The sequence below is a fragment of the Dipodomys merriami genome, unplaced genomic scaffold (assembly GCF_024711535.1).
Source record: "Dipodomys merriami isolate MVZ:Mamm:240054 unplaced genomic scaffold, mDipMer1.0.p SCAF_20, whole genome shotgun sequence".
Taxonomy (NCBI): domain Eukaryota; kingdom Metazoa; phylum Chordata; class Mammalia; order Rodentia; family Heteromyidae; genus Dipodomys; species Dipodomys merriami.
The window spans coordinates 23,636,899-23,656,819 of NW_027203382.1; the positions used below are offsets into that span (position 1 = coordinate 23,636,899).

The 19,921-nt window shown below is 38.9% G+C and overlaps 1 protein-coding gene and 1 long non-coding RNA gene across 4 annotated transcripts in view; one reads left to right on the forward strand and one right to left on the reverse strand.

Annotated features, from left to right (window-relative positions):
• Positions 1–19,921, forward strand: part of Wdr41 (WD repeat domain 41) — a 185,604-nt gene that overhangs the window by 110,659 nt on the left and 55,024 nt on the right. For 2 of the 3 annotated variants that reach the window (XR_011373743.1, XM_070031226.1), the window contains exons 4-5: positions 4,903–5,018; positions 19,756–19,804. Coding sequence is in view for 2 of the 3 variants with exons in the window: in XM_070031226.1 (XP_069887327.1) it covers positions 4,903–5,018; positions 19,756–19,804 (165 nt within the window). In the remaining variant the exon portion in view is untranslated. Of the gene's footprint in view, positions 1–2,440; positions 2,701–4,902; positions 5,019–19,755; positions 19,805–19,921 lie in introns of those variants that run through there. The other variant, XM_070031227.1, reaches the window with a different exon arrangement.
• Positions 920–2,597, reverse strand: LOC138832946 (uncharacterized). The gene is made up of 2 exons (XR_011373744.1): positions 2,518–2,597; positions 920–2,118 (listed from the first exon to the last, which is right to left on the reverse strand). It is a non-coding gene; the product is annotated as an uncharacterized lncRNA (long non-coding RNA).

Sequence of the window (19,921 nt, forward strand, 5' to 3'; positions counted from 1 at the left end):
AAGTAAAATGCTTAGCCCTGTCTTATAATTGTCCAGGGTCCTCTCTTGTCTCCCAGAGAACAGCAATTTTATGGGATTCCTTTTTGCATCTTTAGTATACCTGTTTGCAACACATATTAATCAATGCATTTGATGGGATATTTACATAGATTCCCTACTGGAATTTACTGTTAGGAGTCTCATATGAACTTAACATATATACATTTGTTAGGAACTGTTACAAATACATTAAAATAAGTAGATCAGTGATTTCTCAAATCTTTATACTCTTCTGAATCACACAATAAACTTTCTCCAACCCCTGACTCCTGTTCTCCAACCACAGACATTGTTTCTGTAAGTCAGAGGTGGAAGCCAGGGACCAATAGTTTTCAAAAATCTACCCAGGTAGTTTTGATACACAGCCAAGTTATAGAAAGTAAGTTTAGTAACTGAAGTATTTGGCTGGTGCTGCTCAATGGTACAGCAGTTGCCAATCATGCATAAGGCTCTGGCTCTGCCAATCTGCATAAGGCAGTCAATTTAATGGCTAAAGCCTGTAACCTTAGCTACTCAGGAGGATGACATTTGAGGATTTTGGGTTGAAGCCAGCCCAGGCAGGAAAGCCTGTGAGACTCTTAGCTCCAATTAACCACCTAAAAACCAGGAGTGGAGCTGTGGTTCAAGTGGCAGAGTGACAGTGCTCAGAGTTAAAATGCTCCAGATCAGTGCCCAGGCCCTGGGTTCAAGCTCCCCAAGATGGACACTCACACAAAGAAATAAAATAAGAAAGTATGTGAAGGGGTTTCAGTTTTTAGACAATATAGCATATAGTCAAGAACTAGTTTTGCTTGGAGATTGGGTTCCAATTCCACTGTAGTCCCCTCCTGGATGTTATCTTCAGACAAATTATTGAATGTTTCAAAGCTTCCATTTCTTAAAAAAAATTTATTTTATTTTTAATATATATTTTATTGTAAAGATACTGTACAGAGGGGTTACAGTTACATGAGTAAGGTAATGAGTACATTTCCAGTTGAGCACTGTTACCCCCTCCTTTGTTTTTCCCCTACCATCCCTTCCCTGGGCACCTCCCCAACTCCACCCCCCCTCCACAAGTTCTAAAGTTCATTTTCAACATAGTGTCTTGTACATCATTGTTACAATAGGTCAACCTGTATCCTTGTTTTAGAATTTTATTTCCCTTCCCCTCCCCAAATTAGATAAATGTATATACAAGATGCAGGGCACTGACATCAAATACAGTGACAACAGGGGTTGAGGGCGGGGGGAAGAACATACAAAAGAAACAAAAAACTGAAACAACAGTAAGAAAGATAAAACCTCTTGTGTCCCTATCTTGGGGTTCGTTTTGCTTAGCATCATCTTATATGGTCATATGTACAAAGTTTTTTACGCTTTCTGCTTGTCCTAGACATATACTAGTTATTGCAAATAAGGGAAACCATGGGACCTGTGTTTCCTTGGGCCTGGCTTACTTCACTTAATATAATTTTTTCCAAGTCTTTTGATTTCCTAACAAATGGGGCAATGTCATTCTTTCCGACTGAGGCACAGAATTCCATTGTGTATCTATACCACATTTTCTTGATCCATTCATCTACTGAGGGGCATCTGGATTGATTCCATACCTTAGCTATGGTAAATAATGCTGCAATAAACATAGTTGTGCTGGTGGCTTTAGTATGGTCTTGTCTGTAAACATTTGGGTAAATGCCCAAAAGTGGGACTGCTGGGTCATAGGAGAGCTCTATGTGGAGTCTTTTTTTTTTTTTTTTTGGTCGGTCGTGGGGCCTGAACTCTGGGCCTGGGCGCTGTAACTCAGCTCTTCAGCTCAAGGCCAGCGCTCTACCACTTGAGCTACAGCGCCACTTCCGGTATTCTGGTGGTTTATTGGAGATAGGAGTCTCATGGTCTTTCTTGCCGGGGCTGGCTTTGAACCGTGATCCTCAGATCTCAGCCTCCTGAGTAGCTAGGATTACAGGCGTGAGCCACCAGCGCCCGGCTCTATGTGGAGTCTTTTGAGGAACCTCCATACTGCTTTCCAAAGTGGTTGAGCAAGTTTACACTCCCACCAACAATGCAGTAGGGTTCCCTTCTGCACATCCCCTCCAGCATCTGTAAAAAATATTGCTTATTAAATAGTTGTACAAATAAGTTACCATCCCATGGGTCAGGTTAAGGGTACAAGGCATCTTGATCAATGTCACCCTTTCATCATCCCCCCAAAGGAGAGCTTCCGTTTATTTACCTGTAAAATGGAACCTGTAAGATTCTTGGCAAAACAGTGTAAGCTAAAATAATGCTGGTGAACACTCGGATGCACCCAGCTGCCAGGCGCGGGGGCCGACTGCAGCGGCTGCGCCGCGCACATCCACCAGGGGCCGCTCGGCCGCCCGAGCTCCCCGCCGCCGAGGACGGCGCCCGCGCCTGCTCACTGGGAGCGCGCCGCCGCCTCTCCGCAGCCCCGCCTTCGGCGCCGGGTCCCCAAACTAAGTCTCCGTGGGGGTCGGATACCTGGTGCTTTGGGAGGAAAACTCCTCCACTTTGCGAGTCTGGGGCAGCAAACATCAGCGTCTTCATTGCGCTTCAGCCCCGGTAGTTTGGTGCTGACAGGCCCGGACCCGGCGAGACCCCGCGGCTGCCCGGATGTTGCGATGGCTGATCGGGGGAGGCCGCGAACCTCAGGGCCTGGCCGAGGTAGGCCCGCGCGGGCTGGGTCCGCGTCTGCAGAGCTGCGCGCGCCCGAACAACAGGGTGCGCGCCCGGCTGTCCGTCCTGCCGCGGCCGGAGGCGGGGTCTGTGCGCGCGAGCACGCGCGTCGCGGCCCTGGGGCGGTAACGTGGGGCCTCACTGAGGGGCTTGTGGAGCCACGAGCCTTCTGGTGCTGGAACCTGTGCTCGCTCTCTCTCCCGCTCTCCACTCCCCCCCCTCCCCCGCCGTGCGTGTGTGTGTGTGGGGGGCAGGGTGGTGGTGGTGTTAGGGAGAGGTGCTGTGTCAGTCCTGGGGCTTGAACTCAGGGCCTGGGCGCTGTAGCTCCACCTTCGGCTTTTATTGGAGATCAGTCTCATGGACTTCCCTGCCTGGGCTGCCTTTGAACCACCATCCTCAGATCTCAGCCCCTGAGTAGCTAGGGTTAAAGCTGGGAACCTCCCAGGCCCAGCCGTCCACTTTTAATTTGAAAAAGTGGCTGACTTACACTGAAAGTGAACAAGGAAGAAGTGACCACCGCTCTCCATCTTTGGTTTATTAGAATTGGTGTCACTTCCCAATATCATCTTCCCAACATCATTCTGGTGACTTTCCAACAACCAAGAAAAAGAATGTAATACTTGTGTCAAAGTCAAGAGGCTTTTCTGTTTAACTGCTGTGTTTGATTCCATAATTGCACCTTCTTCATGAGTAATCGAATGGACGGTGTAGTGACATTTACATTTGAAATATGAATTTATTTCATATGCCACACAAAAATGTGTATTTAGTTCCACTTCTTATAGAAAGTACTTATGTTGTTTAAAGTAAAAAATAAGATTGTAAGTAGTCTGACTTCTCAGTTCTAACTTCCTCCTGACTTTGCAGTTGAGGTTTACTGCCTATTTAGAAAAACATTCATTGCAGATGAAATTGTGAAAGGGACTGTAGCTCATTGAACAACTGTATGTGGTATATATTGGTAATTTGATACTAACTTGTATTTGGTTAATCATATGATTTGATTACTCAATTCTGCCATTTCTGGCAAGATTTTCCTCTGAGAGAAGCAGATAAATGTTTTCACGTTTTTCACTTTTTCTCATTTGAGACTCTGCTAGAGAGACAGGGCTAAACACAGAATTACTATTGTGGGAGGAATGTTTTCAGAAAACACTGATAGGTATTAACTTACACATTTTGTCATGTAAAATTGCTTCAGTTGTATAACTACCTTGAATTTGTACATTGTCAAAACCCATATTTCCTGTCACTTATGCAATAACTTTGTATTCACCCTTCTAGTGTAAGTAGTAGTTCTGGTGATATGGGACCATGTTCTGGTGAAATGGTCAGGGCATTTATGTGAAAGACAGTGATTATGTGCTTCTGATTGGCATCTAGTATGGAGAGACCCAGGGATACTGCTAAGTATCTTAAGGAATAGAGTAGCTTTCAATAAGAAGAAGTTATTGGGTCTAAAATGTCAGCAGTGTCAAATCTGAGAAATGCTGGCTAGAGACTCAGGGCCTGGGCACTGCCCCTGCGCTCTTTTGCTTAAGGCTAGCATACTACCACTTAAACCACAGCTCCACTCCCAGCAATTTTTATGCTTAATTGGAGATAAAAGAGTCACAAGGATTTTCCTGCCCTGTATGGCTTTGAACCTTGATCTTCAGCTCTCAGCCTTCTGAGTAGTTAGGATTATAGGTGTGATGGTGCCCAGCAGCAACATTTTTTAAAATCAGTATTGTTATGCAGAGTTGAATTACAAGTCTGAAGGATTTTACTTCTTTATTCATTTAGCAAACATATATTGAGTGCCTGCAGTGAACAGTGCTAGTCTGTATTTTATCCTTGGTCTGCATTTTGGTTTTCAACAAGTTTTTATTGAGGACTGATAATTTCTCAATTATCCTCAATCATTGAGCTGGATTATCCCATTAATTTTCGCCACTCACTGAGATATAATATAGTTAAAATAAAATGCTTTTTACAAATTATTGTGACCTGGAAATAACTAAAATTTGTGGCATAAATTTGTGGTAGGAAAACTATAGAATGGCAGTTACTGAGTTGATATGAAAGCAACGATTGCTTTGCATTAGGATGGTAGTGTCTTGTAGCTTTTAAAATTAAATGTTCTTAAGTAGATACCATGCAGTTACAAATAATGTTCTTTCTTTCTGTCCTTTTTTTTTCCATTGCAAGAAATCTGCTTTTCAGACCATAGGTGAGGAACAGTCCCAGAACCCCTATACTGAACTGCTTGTATTGAAAGGGCATCATGACATTGTGCGATTTCTGGTACAGTTAGATGACTACAGGTAAGAGACTGGTTATCTAGTTTACCACTGTGTAGAAAGAAATGTTAGGGATTTTATACTGAAACTAATTTTAAAATTAACCTGTTTGCTAAGAATTTCAACTCTGTAATCATTAGTAACTGGAGAAACATAGTTAATTAAAAATGTACAAGTTGAAATTGACATGTATTTTCATAAAATTATGTGTTTAAAGAGACAGTCTTATTAGAAAAAGCAAACCACTTAAAATTTTGCATAGGAACTATAACTGTATATCAAGGGAGCCTGAATTTGAGAAGTAAGTATGATAAATGTTTAGCTATAAGGTACTTGTTAGGAATGTGCTGTTTTTAGTGGAAGGTAAAGTGATGATTTTATTTTTGTTATTGATGAAACCCCTTTAAATGTGCATTATTCTGTACTTCCTTGGGTAACATGTATGAAGTTCTTAATGTTTAAAATAAGTATGAAAGTGTATAGCCCTAGAGCTGTATATTTAAGATTATCAATGACCTATCTATAAGTGTTTTTAATTCAGTTACAATTACTTTGTAATGATGGAACTTCTTAACTTATACCTTCCTTTCTTAGATTAAGCTTCATGAGAGGTCTCTTTTTAATTTACCATATATTCTTAGTGGATGGCATAGTGTCTATATGTAAGTAGGTGTTAATAGATGGTTGTTATGTGAGTGAATGATTCCCCGGCCTCTTAAGTACTTGTTACATCCTGTTCTGAATTCCAACCCCTTCTGTAGTTGAGACCAGTTCTTCCACTGTCATCTCTAATTTTCTCTTGTCATTGTTTTGTCTTGTTTTTGACTCCATGAGTGACTGCTGTGATTATTCCTCTTTTGTTGTCTACTGACCTTGCCTTCTCTCTGCCATTTTGTGTCTTTGGTGTTGTTTTTGTTTTGTTTTGCATGTGGACTGAAATTAGGACCACATGGAGTTAGGTCAGACCCAAAGGTAAAGGATACATTCTCCACAGCATTCTCCTTGCCTTACACACTGCCCATGTCTGTGTTCAAAGGCCACCATGTTTCTCATTAGCAGGCTACAGGTTCCCATTGCCCCCTCAGGCTTAAAAATTCACTGTAAAGACTCATCAAACACAGTAAAGCACTATACTTATGATGACACTGTATTATAAAGGGTAAAAATCAGAGATCAGCCAATAAAGAAATGTGTAGGGCAAGGTCGAGGCAAGCCCAGATGCGGAGTCCTCACATCCTTAGCACTGGTTGCCCTCCTGGCAATAGTGTGCATGACAGCAAGGAAATGCACTTGAGCTTTGGTGTCTAGAGTTTTGTTTTAGGGGCCTTGTTGTGCAGGCATGATTATGAATCACTGACTACATGATTTGAACTCAGTCTCAAATCCCCAAACAATCACTTTGGGAGAGTGCGAGGGCAGTGTGGCAATAGCACATAGCTCAAGCCATCTGATCATCTTTTCCAGCTTGGCCAAACTCCATTCTCAAACTATCTAAGAACCTACAGTCATTCTGTTAGCATAAACTCAGGTGTGCTCCAAGGTACTCACCCTGAATGAGGAAGGCACTCCAATCACGTAGGAAATTCCAAGGTTCTAGAGGCTTCCTTTTAGGAAGGCCAACGAAGTAATTATGTGTGTGTGTTTGTGTGTGTGTGTGTGTGTGTGTGTGTGTGCAAGCTGGTCTTGTGGCTTTAACTCAGGGCCTAGGCAGTCCTTGAGCTTTTTTGCTCAAGGCTAGTGCTCTACCACTTGAGCCACAGCTCCTCTTCTGGCTTTTTGGAGGATAATTGGAGATAAGAGTCTGGCTTTGAGGGCTGGGAAGGTGGTTCAGTGGTAGAGCACTTGCCTTGCATGCTCGAGGCCCTGGGTTCCATTCCTCAGCACCACATAAGCAAAAAGAAAAAAGCCGGAAGTGGCGCTTTGGCTCAAGTGGTAGAGTGCTAGCCTTGAGCTGAAGAGCTGAGGGACAGTGCCCAGGCCCAGAGTTCAGGCCCCATGACCGGATCTCCCCCCTTCTCCCCCAAAAAAGAGTCTGGCTTTGAATAGTGATCATTGCATCTCAGCCTCCTGAGTAGCCAGGATTACAGATGTGAGCCATCAGCTCACACAATTTTGTTTGGTTTTTACTGGTCTGTCAATACTATTTTCCTGTTACAATGTAAGCTCATCTAAATTACAGCATGTTAAATATGCATAATGATCTTTAGAGCATTTCTGATAATATTTGTTTTTGTTGTGTCCTTAAAATATACTCAGTGTATTTATATAAATGATTAAAGGTAAGATTTATATAAATTTTCAAGATTTATATGAGTGTTTCTAGATTAAAAAATCTAAATGATTTCTTAAAATCACTAATATGTAGTAGGTAGGCCTTATCTTAAAATCATCTTATTTAGGGGAGTTAAGTGATAAATATATGGTATACTTTCAGGATCCTGTCTTTAAATTTTATATAGATTCCATTTATCATGTTTATTTATCATTACTATTTATCATTCTATTTATTATGTTCATGCTACCTGTCCTCTTGGTTAGAACTGCGTAGAAGAATCAAAATACCCGCTTGTAGAGTTGTGGTCCTTGAATAAATGCTGACATTTGATTGCATTTCCCCAAAGTGGTGCTCATACTTCAGTGATTCAGAAATATTTTATAAACAGCAAAAAACTTTATATCAGTTACCTATTGCATTGCCAAGCATCCCTCTGAACTTAGTGGTTTAACACAAAACAACCACTATTTAGGTCATTATTCTGAAGGATGGCAGTTTGAGTTAGGCTCATCTGGGAGAGTCTTTACATCTTGTGCCAGGATCTAGTGCCATTTAGCAAAATTCTTTGAGTATCACCTGGCAGATTGGCTAGAGTTGGTTGGTTCCTAGTAGTGCAGCTGGGGTAACTGCCTTCTTCCTCTGTGTGCTTCCCCTTCACATAGTGATTGTGGAGCTCTAATATTGGCAGAGGGCAAGTTTCAAAGTAAGACTTTTCCTGTCTGCTTGCACCGTTTTTGTTGCTTGTTCAGTGGCCACAGAAATTCAGGAGCTGAGTCAAATTCACTGAGTAGATAAATAAATTCTGTACCTTTTGATGGATAAGCAATTATTCTGAGTATAGGGATGGGGAATATTGTGTGGCTATGTTGGCTATCTACCATAGTGAATTTAAGTGTCTAGGTGGAAAAGCCTGCCCTTTGTCTTTTACAATACAGTGATGAATTGGCTTCATGAATCACATTTAATCCATTACTCAAGTCAAAATTTATACCTAATTAAGTGCAGAATTTCGGAGTTGCATAACTTTAGAACTTTCAGTTTGAATTTTGCTTTAAAATTTAAATTCTGTAGCAAAACCAGTAAAGACCAAAAGAGTCACTTTTTTTTGGGGGGGGGGTCCGGTCGTGGGGCCTGAACTCTGGGCCTGGGCGCTGTCCCTCAGCTCTTCAGCTCAAGGCTAGTGCTCTACCACTTGAGCCACCGTGCCACTTCCGGCTTTTTTTCTTTTTGCTTATGTGGTGCTGAGGAATCAAACCCAGGGCCTCATGCATGCAAGGCAAGTGCTATATCACTGAGCCACCTTCCCAGCCTGAGTCACTTTTTTTTAGTGTGTATCAGCTTGAACTCAGGGCCTGGGTGCTATCCCTGAGCTTTTTTGCTCAAGGCTAGCACTCTACCACTTTGAGCTGCAGTGGCACTCCTAATTTTCTGGTGGTTAATTGGATATAAGAGTCTCACAGACTTTCTTACCTGGGATGGCTTTGAACCATGATCCTCAGATCTTATCCACCTGAGTAGCTAGGATTATAGACATGGGCCACCAGTGCCCAGCCAAGAGTCACTCTTGTAAATAAGATATAAACTATAGGAAAATCTGTGAACTATAGGAAAATCTCTAAATCATGACAAAAATCTATTATGTAGGGAATTAAAAGCTCAATATTTTCACTCAAACATTTTAATATGATAATTGTGCATATTGGTGGGATATTTTCATTTTTAATAGTTTGGAATTACTTTTACTATTGAATATATACATTATCAATGTATTGTTAAATTGCAGAAATACTTTTTATTTTTTGTAGGCATTACATTCTGTTTTTGTTTTTTTTGTCAACGGTTGTAATCCAGGTTTCACGCTTCAGGTCTTTAGATAATATCATCTTATTGAAAATTTTGCAGAAGGATTTTCTTGTTTTCTTGGTAGCTCAGCTAAAATCAGTGAGTGGAAAATTTTCTCAGATTGGTTTTTGAAGATACCAAATAAATCCTGTATAACCTAACAGACAGCTGCCTTTTCTTTTCTTCTTTAGTATTTTCTGAACATGAAGTGAGGGTCATATTGATTGGGAGATCACTAAAGAAGGCTAAGCCGCAGCAAGGGCCTTCCAAAAATGGACTGTGCTAAAATTGCATGTAATACTCTAGCATTTGACACATTAAACTAAACCGAGTTGATAACACATTTTAAGAATAGATTTCTCTGTTGGTCATTTGACCATTCCTTGCTTCTCCAGGAAACAGACAAGGTTATGTAGGAAGGTGATCATGACTGGAAAAGAATCAGATGACCCATGAAGTTCCAAATTCGAGAATGAAATGTGCTCTAGGTAGCTGGTGAAGCTGTGCATTTTCAAGACAGCAACAAAGCAGAATAGTTTGATAATCCACTAAATACGAACAGTATGCTTCATCTTTAAGAAGATATTCTTAAGCTAAGAATATTCTTCCTCTCACAGTAACATTCATCGTTCATTTCCTAACTCTTGGGCTCCTTGGGAAGCAGACACTAAAATAGAGTGAAGTGAGCAAAATTATTAGAAAGAAATGGTTAGTGGAAGGATGAGAGAAGAAAGCAATTTGAATGGGGAGCTGGCTAAGACTCTGATCATGTGGGATAGAGTCTCTGTCAGCTCGATGGGGAATTGTGGTGGAAGACTTGGCTCTTAAGAGTTTTGCTCTAGATGGGAATTAAACTGGGCTTTTGCTGAAGGTCATCCAAGGTGAACATGCTCCTGGCTTCTACCATCTTGGTTAATTCATAATGATGGGGAACCAACTGACTCCCAGTTAGTATGACTGAATTAGTATGAATTAGAATGACCCCTGAAGTAGAGGCAGATAACTATGTTCTTTACTATCCAGCTAAGTGCCCTCTTGAAAAGGGGAGTCTGGAAGGCCTATCTTTATATGTACTATACTTTTATAGTATAGTATAGTATAGTATAGTATAGTATAGTATAGTATAGTATAGTATAGTATAGTATAGTATAGTTGGGCTACTCAGGAAGCTGAGATCTGAGGATTGTGGTTCAAAGGCAGCCCAGGCAGAAAAGTCCATGAGACTCTTATCTCCAATAAACCACTCAGAAAAAACTGGAATTATGTGGTGGCTAGGATTACAGGTGTGAACCACCAGCGCTCAGCTTGGGTAGCTGTATAGGAAACTGTACATATGTATAACATTGATCAATAGTTTTTTGCGGCCTGGAAGAGTTGTGGTTTTATGAGACATTAAGGTAATTATACTTAGAAAACGACATATGCAGAATCCTTTTTATAATAGATAATGGTAATTATTGCAATGGGCTGCAACATAACATGTATGTTTAAATCCATGTGTTCATAGTGCTACTTAAAAAAGAAATCTTACTGATTACCTTTGGAGAATGCTAGGGAGCTAACTTACATTTGAATATTAATTAGTAGGAGCAAAGTCAAGACATACTGGTTATATTGAGATCAGTAGTAACTAGTGAGATGAAATTTCTCTTTACAGAAGAACCCAAATTAGGAATAATGTTGGAATTAGAATATGGTGATTTTGTAAGCTCTAATATATAAAAGATGAAAATAATGTTTTCCTGTACTTATTGGCTGGGGCCCTGCAAGTTAGTTTGACAAAAGATGAACAGAGAAATACAAACAGGCACCCAGGGGAATGCTCAATGATGAGATAATATCTTAAAAAGTCAGTTTGTTGACAAGTGCTAGGAAAAAGGCTTTTTGTTGCAAATGGAGAGAAGATAGAAGAAAAGAACTGCTTTTTGGTGGTTATTTGGAAACAAAGTTTCTCCCGACTTCTCTGCACTGGTTTGGTAGAGTGGGGAGAGCTAGTTAGTAAGGCTTGTTTGTGCCTTGTTTGTGCTTGTTTGTGTCTCTAGGTGCCATCTCATCTCCAGTAATAAGTTGGTATTCTCCTTCCTGGTGTGGAAGAGGAGAGGAGAGCATCTTCACTGGGTGATTTATGATCTCTTTTCCGGTAGATGGGGAAGGTTAGACTGGTGTTTCTTTTTCTCTGTAATCTTCAGCTGAAAATAATTCTTACATTAGAATTAATTATGCTTAGCAATAAACTTAGATAGCGATTATTGATAACTATTAACATCACACACAAAATAAGACTGCCAGCAACTACATTTCCTGTAAGTATAAAAATTGCTTTATGTCATGATCTTAGCAAAAAGTTGGACTTTGAATATGATTAAGTCTTTAGATCTAATTATCAGTCTACTAGAAATACCGGGATAGAGACACATTTTAAGTGCTAACACAGGAATGAGTAAGCAAAATGCAGACTCTTAAGATCTCTACTAGGCAGATAACTTTTGTTTTCAATAAATAAGTTGCAAGGAAAAGTAGGAGAATCCATCAATAGATAAAAGAGACTTTATTGATATGTCAAGTAATTGCAATATATGGATCTTATTTGGATACCATTTCTAACTAAGGTAATTTAAATAAATAGGAGACAGGGAAATTTGATTACTGATGAAATTAGGAAGTAAATGTAAATTTATTCATGATTTAAAAGTCCTTATGGGTATTCTCTGCTGAAATGTTTATTGATAAAATATAGCATATGATTTGCTTTAGAATGATCTCGGGAGAAGTTACGTGGGGTTCAAATGAAACAGTTTTAGAGATGAGTTGATAGGTTTTGAAGAGTAGCATATGAGGGTTTTTATTTATTTTAATTTTATTATTCATTTTTTATACTATCTTCACTTGTGTATATATTTAAATTCACCATAATGAAAACACTTTATTTCATATAGAGGAAATAAAAATACCATCATAAAAGACATTGTTGTTTTAATATAAAAAGTTTTAGGATTATTAATATTCTAAGAGTTAATGAAGAAACAACCCTTCCTTCCTTCCTTCCTTCCTTCCTTCCTTCCTTCCTTCCTTCCTTCCTTTCTTTCTTTCTTTCTTTCTTTCTTTTCTTTCTTTCTTTCTTTCTTCTTTCTTTGTTTCTTTCTTCCTTTCTTTGTTTCTTTCTGTCCTGGGACTTAAACTCAGGGCCTTGGTGCTGTCCCTGAGCTGTTTTTGCTCAAGGCTAGTACTTGAGCCACAGCGCCACTTCCAGCCTTTTTTGAGAAGTTTATTAGCAATGAGAATCTTACAGATTTTCCTGCCTGGGTTGGTTTCGAATCATGATCCTCAGATCTCAGCCTTCTGAATAGCTAGGATTACAGGCATGAACCACCTGCAGATAGACATTTCTTTTAAAGAGTAGAACTGGTGGAGATTCAATGCAAGGATCACATGTACGTCTATGACTTATCAGTTTAAAGTAATAACTGAAAAAGTACTAACTGATGAAAATTAGGTTTAAAGGATATGACTTTGGTTTATAACCACAGCAGGTTTACTTATATTTCATCTGAATTAGGTAGACTTACCAAATCACTGGTCAGCTGGACAGTTGGAAGCCTCCCACTCAGATGTAGGCTTTCCTTAAAAATAAGAGCAGACAAGAATGTTTCCTATTCACAGACAAACTCACAGGTTGGGAGCGGAGGGGCTAGAAGAGATAGAAGAAGCAGAGAGGAATATGTTCAATTCATTTTCTCATTATATGAGGCAAGGAGGGTCAGGGATGTTTCTATAGTGGTAGAAGTTCTCCCATTGGGGAATGGACACTACTCTCTCAGTAGTAGTTGTTGTTGTTATTCTAATATGATGAGTTTGATATGTTCTTTGGACTTCTGTTTGTGATTTGAGAGAGAAGAGAGTTTACCAAAGATTTTGCCTTTGTAATATTTCCTTCTTCATTCTGTTTGTGAACAAAAGTGGACCGTATAATTTTAGGTATTAGTTCTCCCTCCCCTCCTTCTCTTTATCCCTCTCCCTTTTTTAACCCCCTCTTTATCCCTTTAGTGAAGTGAACATGAGTGTGTGTATTTACCATAAGGACTTTGCGGGGGGGGGGGCAGTATCGGTGTATGAACTTGTAGAATTTCTGTTAATATGGTAGAATTCTAGGTTTAAACTTTGTTAAACTTATTTTTGTAACAATAGATTATACAGTCATAATGTTAAAAGTAAAGATTGAAATTTCATTAATGCCATTAATTCTGTTTCACAGAGCCCTGTAACATTTAAATGTGTGTTATTTTATTCATTTAACATTTATCTAGCACTTTAAACCTACCAGAGATAATCAAAGATATATTAGACTATTATAAAGATCAATAAATATGGTAAGTACTATGTTTTATTGATTTTTCTTTGTGTTAGCATCTCTAAAATTTTGAAAATCATAATTGATGGTGTCTTTTAGTTATAATTGGCTGCATTTTTCCTTTATGATACATAACATGAGAGTGTTTTACAACTGATGATGGCTTAGATTTGTTGAGATATATTACCTTTCTAAGTGATCATTCAATATTGAGATTTCAAGGCAGGATACACATGTTATTCATCTAGGCCTTTCCCTAACCCTAGCATGGAATATCACTAATTAATGCTATACTAACCAGCAAAGAAATATTTCTCTCACTGTCTTACACTGAGGCTTAATTCTTTGAATTCTATTAATAGAGAATGTTTATAAAAAGTATGTTAAATGTTATGGCAATATTGTCACCATTTTTTCTTTCATGGAATAGGTTAAGTCTTACTGACCTGACATTTTGACTATTCCTTTTTAATAGTTTATTACTTCTATTACTGTTATTAGGGATTCTTTCTTTTTTTCTTTCTTTCTTTCTTGTCTTGGGGCTTGAACAGTAATACATGGGCACTGTCCCTGAGCTTCTTTTGCTCAAGGCTAGCCCTCTACCACTTGAGCCACAGTGCCACTTCTGGCTCTTTCTGTTTGTGTGGTATTGAGGAATTGAACCCAGGGCTTCATGCATGCTGGGCAAGCACTCTACCACTAAGCCACATTCCAAGCCCTTTGAGTTATATTTTTAATTCTGACTTGAAGATGGAGAAGGTCCCTGACTGATTAGGATTACAATTTTAAATAAGCTGTGCTAATTTGTTTAATAAGCTGATCCAGCTAGTTTTTGGTTAGCCTTTGTAGTAGGATATATAATTGTAATCTAGGAATTACCTCCTAATTTTTGTTATTTATGAGTTGCCTTTATGTAACACAGTCACACTGGTTTGAATTTTTTTTTCTTTTTGTCTGAACTAGGAATTGAACTCAGGACCTTACTTTAATAGGAAAGTATTCTACCACTTGAACCATTCCTTAGTCTACCGGTTTGCATTTAAAACTTCATGTTCTCTTTTTAGAGATGGTAACAATAAATATTGGTATGCCAAAATATAAAAGAAGGTGTGCGTGTGTGTGTGTGTGTGTGTGTGTGTGTGTGAGTGTGTGTGTGTGTGTATGAACTGAAAAGCTGAATAAGCTACCAACTTAGGTAATTGACCTCTGAGCAATAAAAAATTGGCTGTGATTTCATGCATTACCATTGAGCATTGTTGAGATTTAACTTTTGTTCACTACTTATTGCATTCGTTTGAGGTGAAATGCTGTGTGTCTCATTTTTAAACTCTCAACAGTTCAGTCATCTCTCATTGTGAACTTATCTCTCATTGTGAAAATCAAACATGATAAAACAGTAATGAGAAGTTAAAAAACAGGGTTTGAAAAAGTATTTTAAACCTGCAGTCTTCTAAATGGGAGAAAAGCAATTATAAGAGTTTGAAGAATCAGTAGAGATTGATGTTTAATACCAATGAAAACTTAAGACCTTGAGTTCTCTACCCTCCCTGCCATTACTATTCAAATAGAAAAAGAAATCAATAGGCCTAGAAATGTAAGTTTCTAAAGATTTGCTTGTAGCCACTTTTGATGCTCAAGACATTGTCTAGTATTCAGCTTCAGAAAATGTATGTATTTCAGCAGTTGAAAGTATACATTTAAAACTATCATTTTCTTTTTACTATCCAGATTTGTGTGTGTCTATGTGTATGTGAGCATTGTGCAGCAGCAGTCTAAGGGCATGAACTCAGGGCCTTCTTGCTGTCCCTAAGCTTTTTTTTTTTTTTTTTTTGATCATTCAATATTTTTATTGTGTCATAAATAATAAGGCTACATGAGTCAGTAATGATTATAACTACAAACCAAAAATGCAGAGAAAGAAAATTGAAAGCCAACTAAAGAAACCATCTTTTTTTTTAATTTAATTTAATTTTATTTGTGAACATACTGTACAGAGGAGTTACAATTACATGGGCAGGATAATGCGTACATTTCTTACCAAGCATTGCAGCCTCCTCCTTTGTTTACCCTTCACATCCCTTCCCAGCCTCCCCCCTCCCCCCCATCCCAATCCTATTCCTTCCCCCCTCTCCCCCCCCACACCCCACCCCCTGCACCGACGTTGTAAAGCTCGTTTTGGACATGACAACTTGTGCTTCTCATTGTTGCAACAGGTCCACCTGTATCCTTATAGAACTGGTTTTTCCCCATCTCCTCCACTAGTTATACTGACATCAAATATAGTGAAAGCAGGGGTTATACTGTGGGGGAGGGACATACAAAGCAACAAAGAGATAATCTTATAAATGCGTTAGAAACACATGCATGAAAGAAAAGAACATTAAAATACACATCTAAGGGTTCATTTTCCTGACATCACATTATCTGACCTTTTCCGCTTGACTCATACATATACTAGATATTACAAATAAGGGAAACCATGGGACCTATGTTTCTTTGGGCTGGCTTACTTCACTTAATATAATTTTTTCCAAGTTTTTCCATTTCCTAACAAATGGGGCAATGTCATTCTTTCTGATGGAGGCATAGAATTCCATTGTGTATATATACCACATTTTCTTGATCCATTCATCTACTGAGGGGCATCTGGGTTGGTTCCATATCTTAGCTATGGTAAATAATGCTGCAATAAACATAGTTGTGCTGGTAGCTTTAGTGTGGTCTTGTTTGTAAACATTTGGGTAAATGCCCAAAAGTGGGATTGCTGCGTCATAGAGCCATACAACAGACAAGGGTCTCATATCTAAAATATACTTGGAACTCAAAAAATTAAACCCCCCAACAACAAATCCTCAAAGAAACAACTGCCCAATAAATAAGTGGGCAAAAGACTTAAAGAGAAACTTCTCTGAAGAAGAAAGAAGGATGGCCAATAGACACATGAAGAAATGTTCAACATCCCTAGCCATAAAAGAAATGCAAATCAAAACAACATTGAGATATCACCTCACTCCAGTTAGAATGGCAAAAATCAAGAACTCTAACAACAGATGCTGGAGGGGATGTGGACAGAAAGGAACTTTACTTCATTGTTGGTGGGAATGTAAACTTGTTCAACCACTTTGGAAAGCAGTATGGAGGTTCCTCAAAAGACTTTACATAGAACTCCCTAAGCTTTTTTGCTCAAGGCTTGAGTCACAGCTCTGCTTTCAGCTTTTTGGTAGTTAATTTGAGATAATTCCACAGAAGCTTAGGCCTGTAATTCCTAGCCATTCAACAAGCTGAGATCTGAGGATCATGGTTCAAAGCCAGCCTTGGCAGGAAAGTCCCTGAGATTCTTTTTTCCCCCAATAAATTACTCAGAAAACACTGGAAGTGGCACTGTGAATCAAGTGGTAGAGTGCTACACTTGAGCAAAAAGAGCTCAGGGAAAGTGCCCAGGGTGCAAAGTTCAAGCCCCAGGACTGGCAACAAAAAACAAACAAAAAAGAATATTACAACCAGGCTCATGCCTGTAATCCTAGCTACTCAAGAGTCTGAGATCTGAGGATCGCGGTTCACAGCCAGCCCGGGCAAAAAAGTCCGTGAGATTCCTATCTCCAATTAACCACCCGGTAACCGGAAGTGGCGCTGTAGCTCAAGTGATGGAGTGCTCACCTTGAGCTGAAGAGCTGAGGGACAGCGCCCAGGCCCAGAGTTCAAGCCCCATGACCAAATAAATAAATAAAAAATTACAGCGATTCCTGGTGGGGCTGCCTTTGAGCCACGATCCTTAGAGCTCAACCTCAAAGTAGCTATGATTGTAGGCATGAGCCATTGATGCCAGAAATATCCACATTTTTTATCTTTTTCTTTTGGTCAGTTGTGGGGTGTGAACTCAGGGCCTGGGCTCTGTCCCTTAGCCTCTTTGTGCTCAAGGCTAGTACTCTACCATTTGAGCCACTGTGTCACTTCCAGTTTTTGAGTGGTTAATTGGAAGTAAGAGTCTTATGGGGACTTTCTAATGCGTAGGCTGGCATTGAACTGCCATCCTCAAATCTTAGCCTCCTGAGTAGCTAGGATTACAGGTGTAAGTCACTAGTGTCCAGGTATCTCTTGTATTTTAAAATTAACTTTTTGTGTTGTTTCTAGCTACTTAACTAAGTTTTTTTTTCTTTTTCCTATCAGTTGTGGGGCACTGCCCTGGAGTCCTGAGCACTTTTGCTCAAAGCTAGCGCTCTACCACTTTGAGCTACAGTGCCACTTCTCATTTTCTAGTGATTAACTGGAGATAAGAATCTCATGGGGGGGGGTAGTTGTGGAGGCTGGAGGGAAGGGATGATTGGGGGCAAACAAAGGAGGAGGCAACAATGCTCAATAGGAAATGGACTCATTACCTTGCTCATGTAACTGTAACCCCTCTGTACAGTATTTTTACAATAAAAAAAAAGTACGAAAAAAAATCTCATGGCCTATCCTGCCTTGGCTGGCTTTCAAAAGCAATCCTCGGATTTCAGCCTCCTGAGTATGTAGGATTACAGGTGTGAGCCACTGGCACCCAGTTTAAGAATTTTTAAAGGTTCTTCCCATTAGAAAGTGAAGTGGGGCCACACTTAAAATTGCCAGTCTTTATCTGACTATATTTGACCATTTACATTTCCTGGGTAATTTTGTAGCTCTGACAGTAGGAGGTCTAATCATAGAGTTTTGAAATGAAAACTGAGCATGGGACCTATCTGAACCTGTGAAGACACAGGGGACTTTGAAACTGAAGATTAAAAATTTCAACCTCTGTTTGGAGGGTTAAGAAGGTGTTACTTGACTGAAGGCCATGAGAGTTTGTGTTTCATTCATGTAGGAGTAAAATCCATGAGACTAGAAGCTTTCATGGGAACAAAGTGATTTCTATGTCCAAGTGTTTCAGTTTTCTATGTTTTCCCAGCAATACATGGTCAAAAATATTAAGCTAAGACATCCCAGCCTATCTCAGATCTTGTAAAACCCAGTCTTTTGGGGAAACAGCATAAATTTTTTAAATACCATAGCTTTGTGTGGAATGTCAGTTATTAATGATTGTTAACTATCAGGAGCCAGTTATGTGTAATCCATAGCTGGCTGTCTAGAAAGCCACTTCTTTTTCTTTTATTTGAAAATTTCCCTTTCATTTGAATAGATGAAAGTGATAATAGAATAACAAGTTTTAACGAATTCTCAATCACTAAAATTCATTTACTAACTTGTGTACTACATTATTTATAACCAGTTATTTGACATGCTTACAATTTGATTATTTCACACCACTGTGTTGGAATAATCCTATTTGACAAATTATTTTCTTGACAGTATTTATGTGAAAGATACTTTTACTCTATAGAATGTAGAATTTGTTCCTGTATGTATAGAGAAGAGGAGAGATAAACTAGAGCAAATTTGATTACAGCTCTTTTATTATGCCATGAAACAAACTTCCATTTACCTTTTCGTGTTTCAAGCAAAACTACCACCAACAAAACTACAAACCTTCCATACTATGAATACAACATATACATGGATAGACTAAGTAGCCAAGATGAGTAAAGGAGAGAGGTCTTGATTAGTGTTAAAATTAATTTAGTGTTAAAATACATATTGTGAAAAAGTAATAGAAAGAATGGAACTAAGGACATGATTCTATTCCAGAGAATCTCTGGACTGTCATTTCTATCAGTGAAGCTACTTCTCAACTTTTATTTTATTAAATTTGTTAGGCATCTCTTAAAATCTTGATTTTACTACAAGGAAGAACTTTGAAGGCCATCTGTGTATATCCCCTTTTTTGAGGGGGGGGGGAGTGTGTGTGTGTGTGTTGGTTCTAGGGCTTAAATTTGGGGCCTGGGTGCTATCCTTGAGCTTTTTTTGTTCAAGACTAGCAATCTACCACTTGAGCCACCACTCCACTTCTGGCTTCTGGTGATTAATTGGAGATAAGAGTCTCATGGACTTTCCTGCCTGGGCTGGTTTTCAAACTTGATCTTCAATTTTGGCCACCTGAGTAGTTAGGATTACAGGATTGTGCCACCAGTACCTTGCTTAGCCCTCATTTTTATATTTCTGCTAGGTTATTCTTTGTAAATCTGTAAGTGTATTCTTTATCTTTGGTCCTTAGTACTTGGCACAGAATTTAGAAGGTGTCTTACAAGTATTTGTTAAGTTAGTTTAAAGAGACTAATCTTCATTGATGTTAGTCAAGATTCCACTAATAAGGCTGGTAGTTCTTAGTTAATTGTAGCAATTAAATGTCAAATGTGACTTTTTCTTGACCTTTCTTCTTTCATTAGATTTGCATCTGCTGGGGATGATGGAATTATAGTTGTGTGGAATGCCCAGGTGTGTATTGATTATATGTGGATTATGAAATAAGTGTATAAATTATGAAGTATATAAATTATAAATATATATTGTTATTTGAGAATACATGAAATTATTCTAGGATACAACTAATAC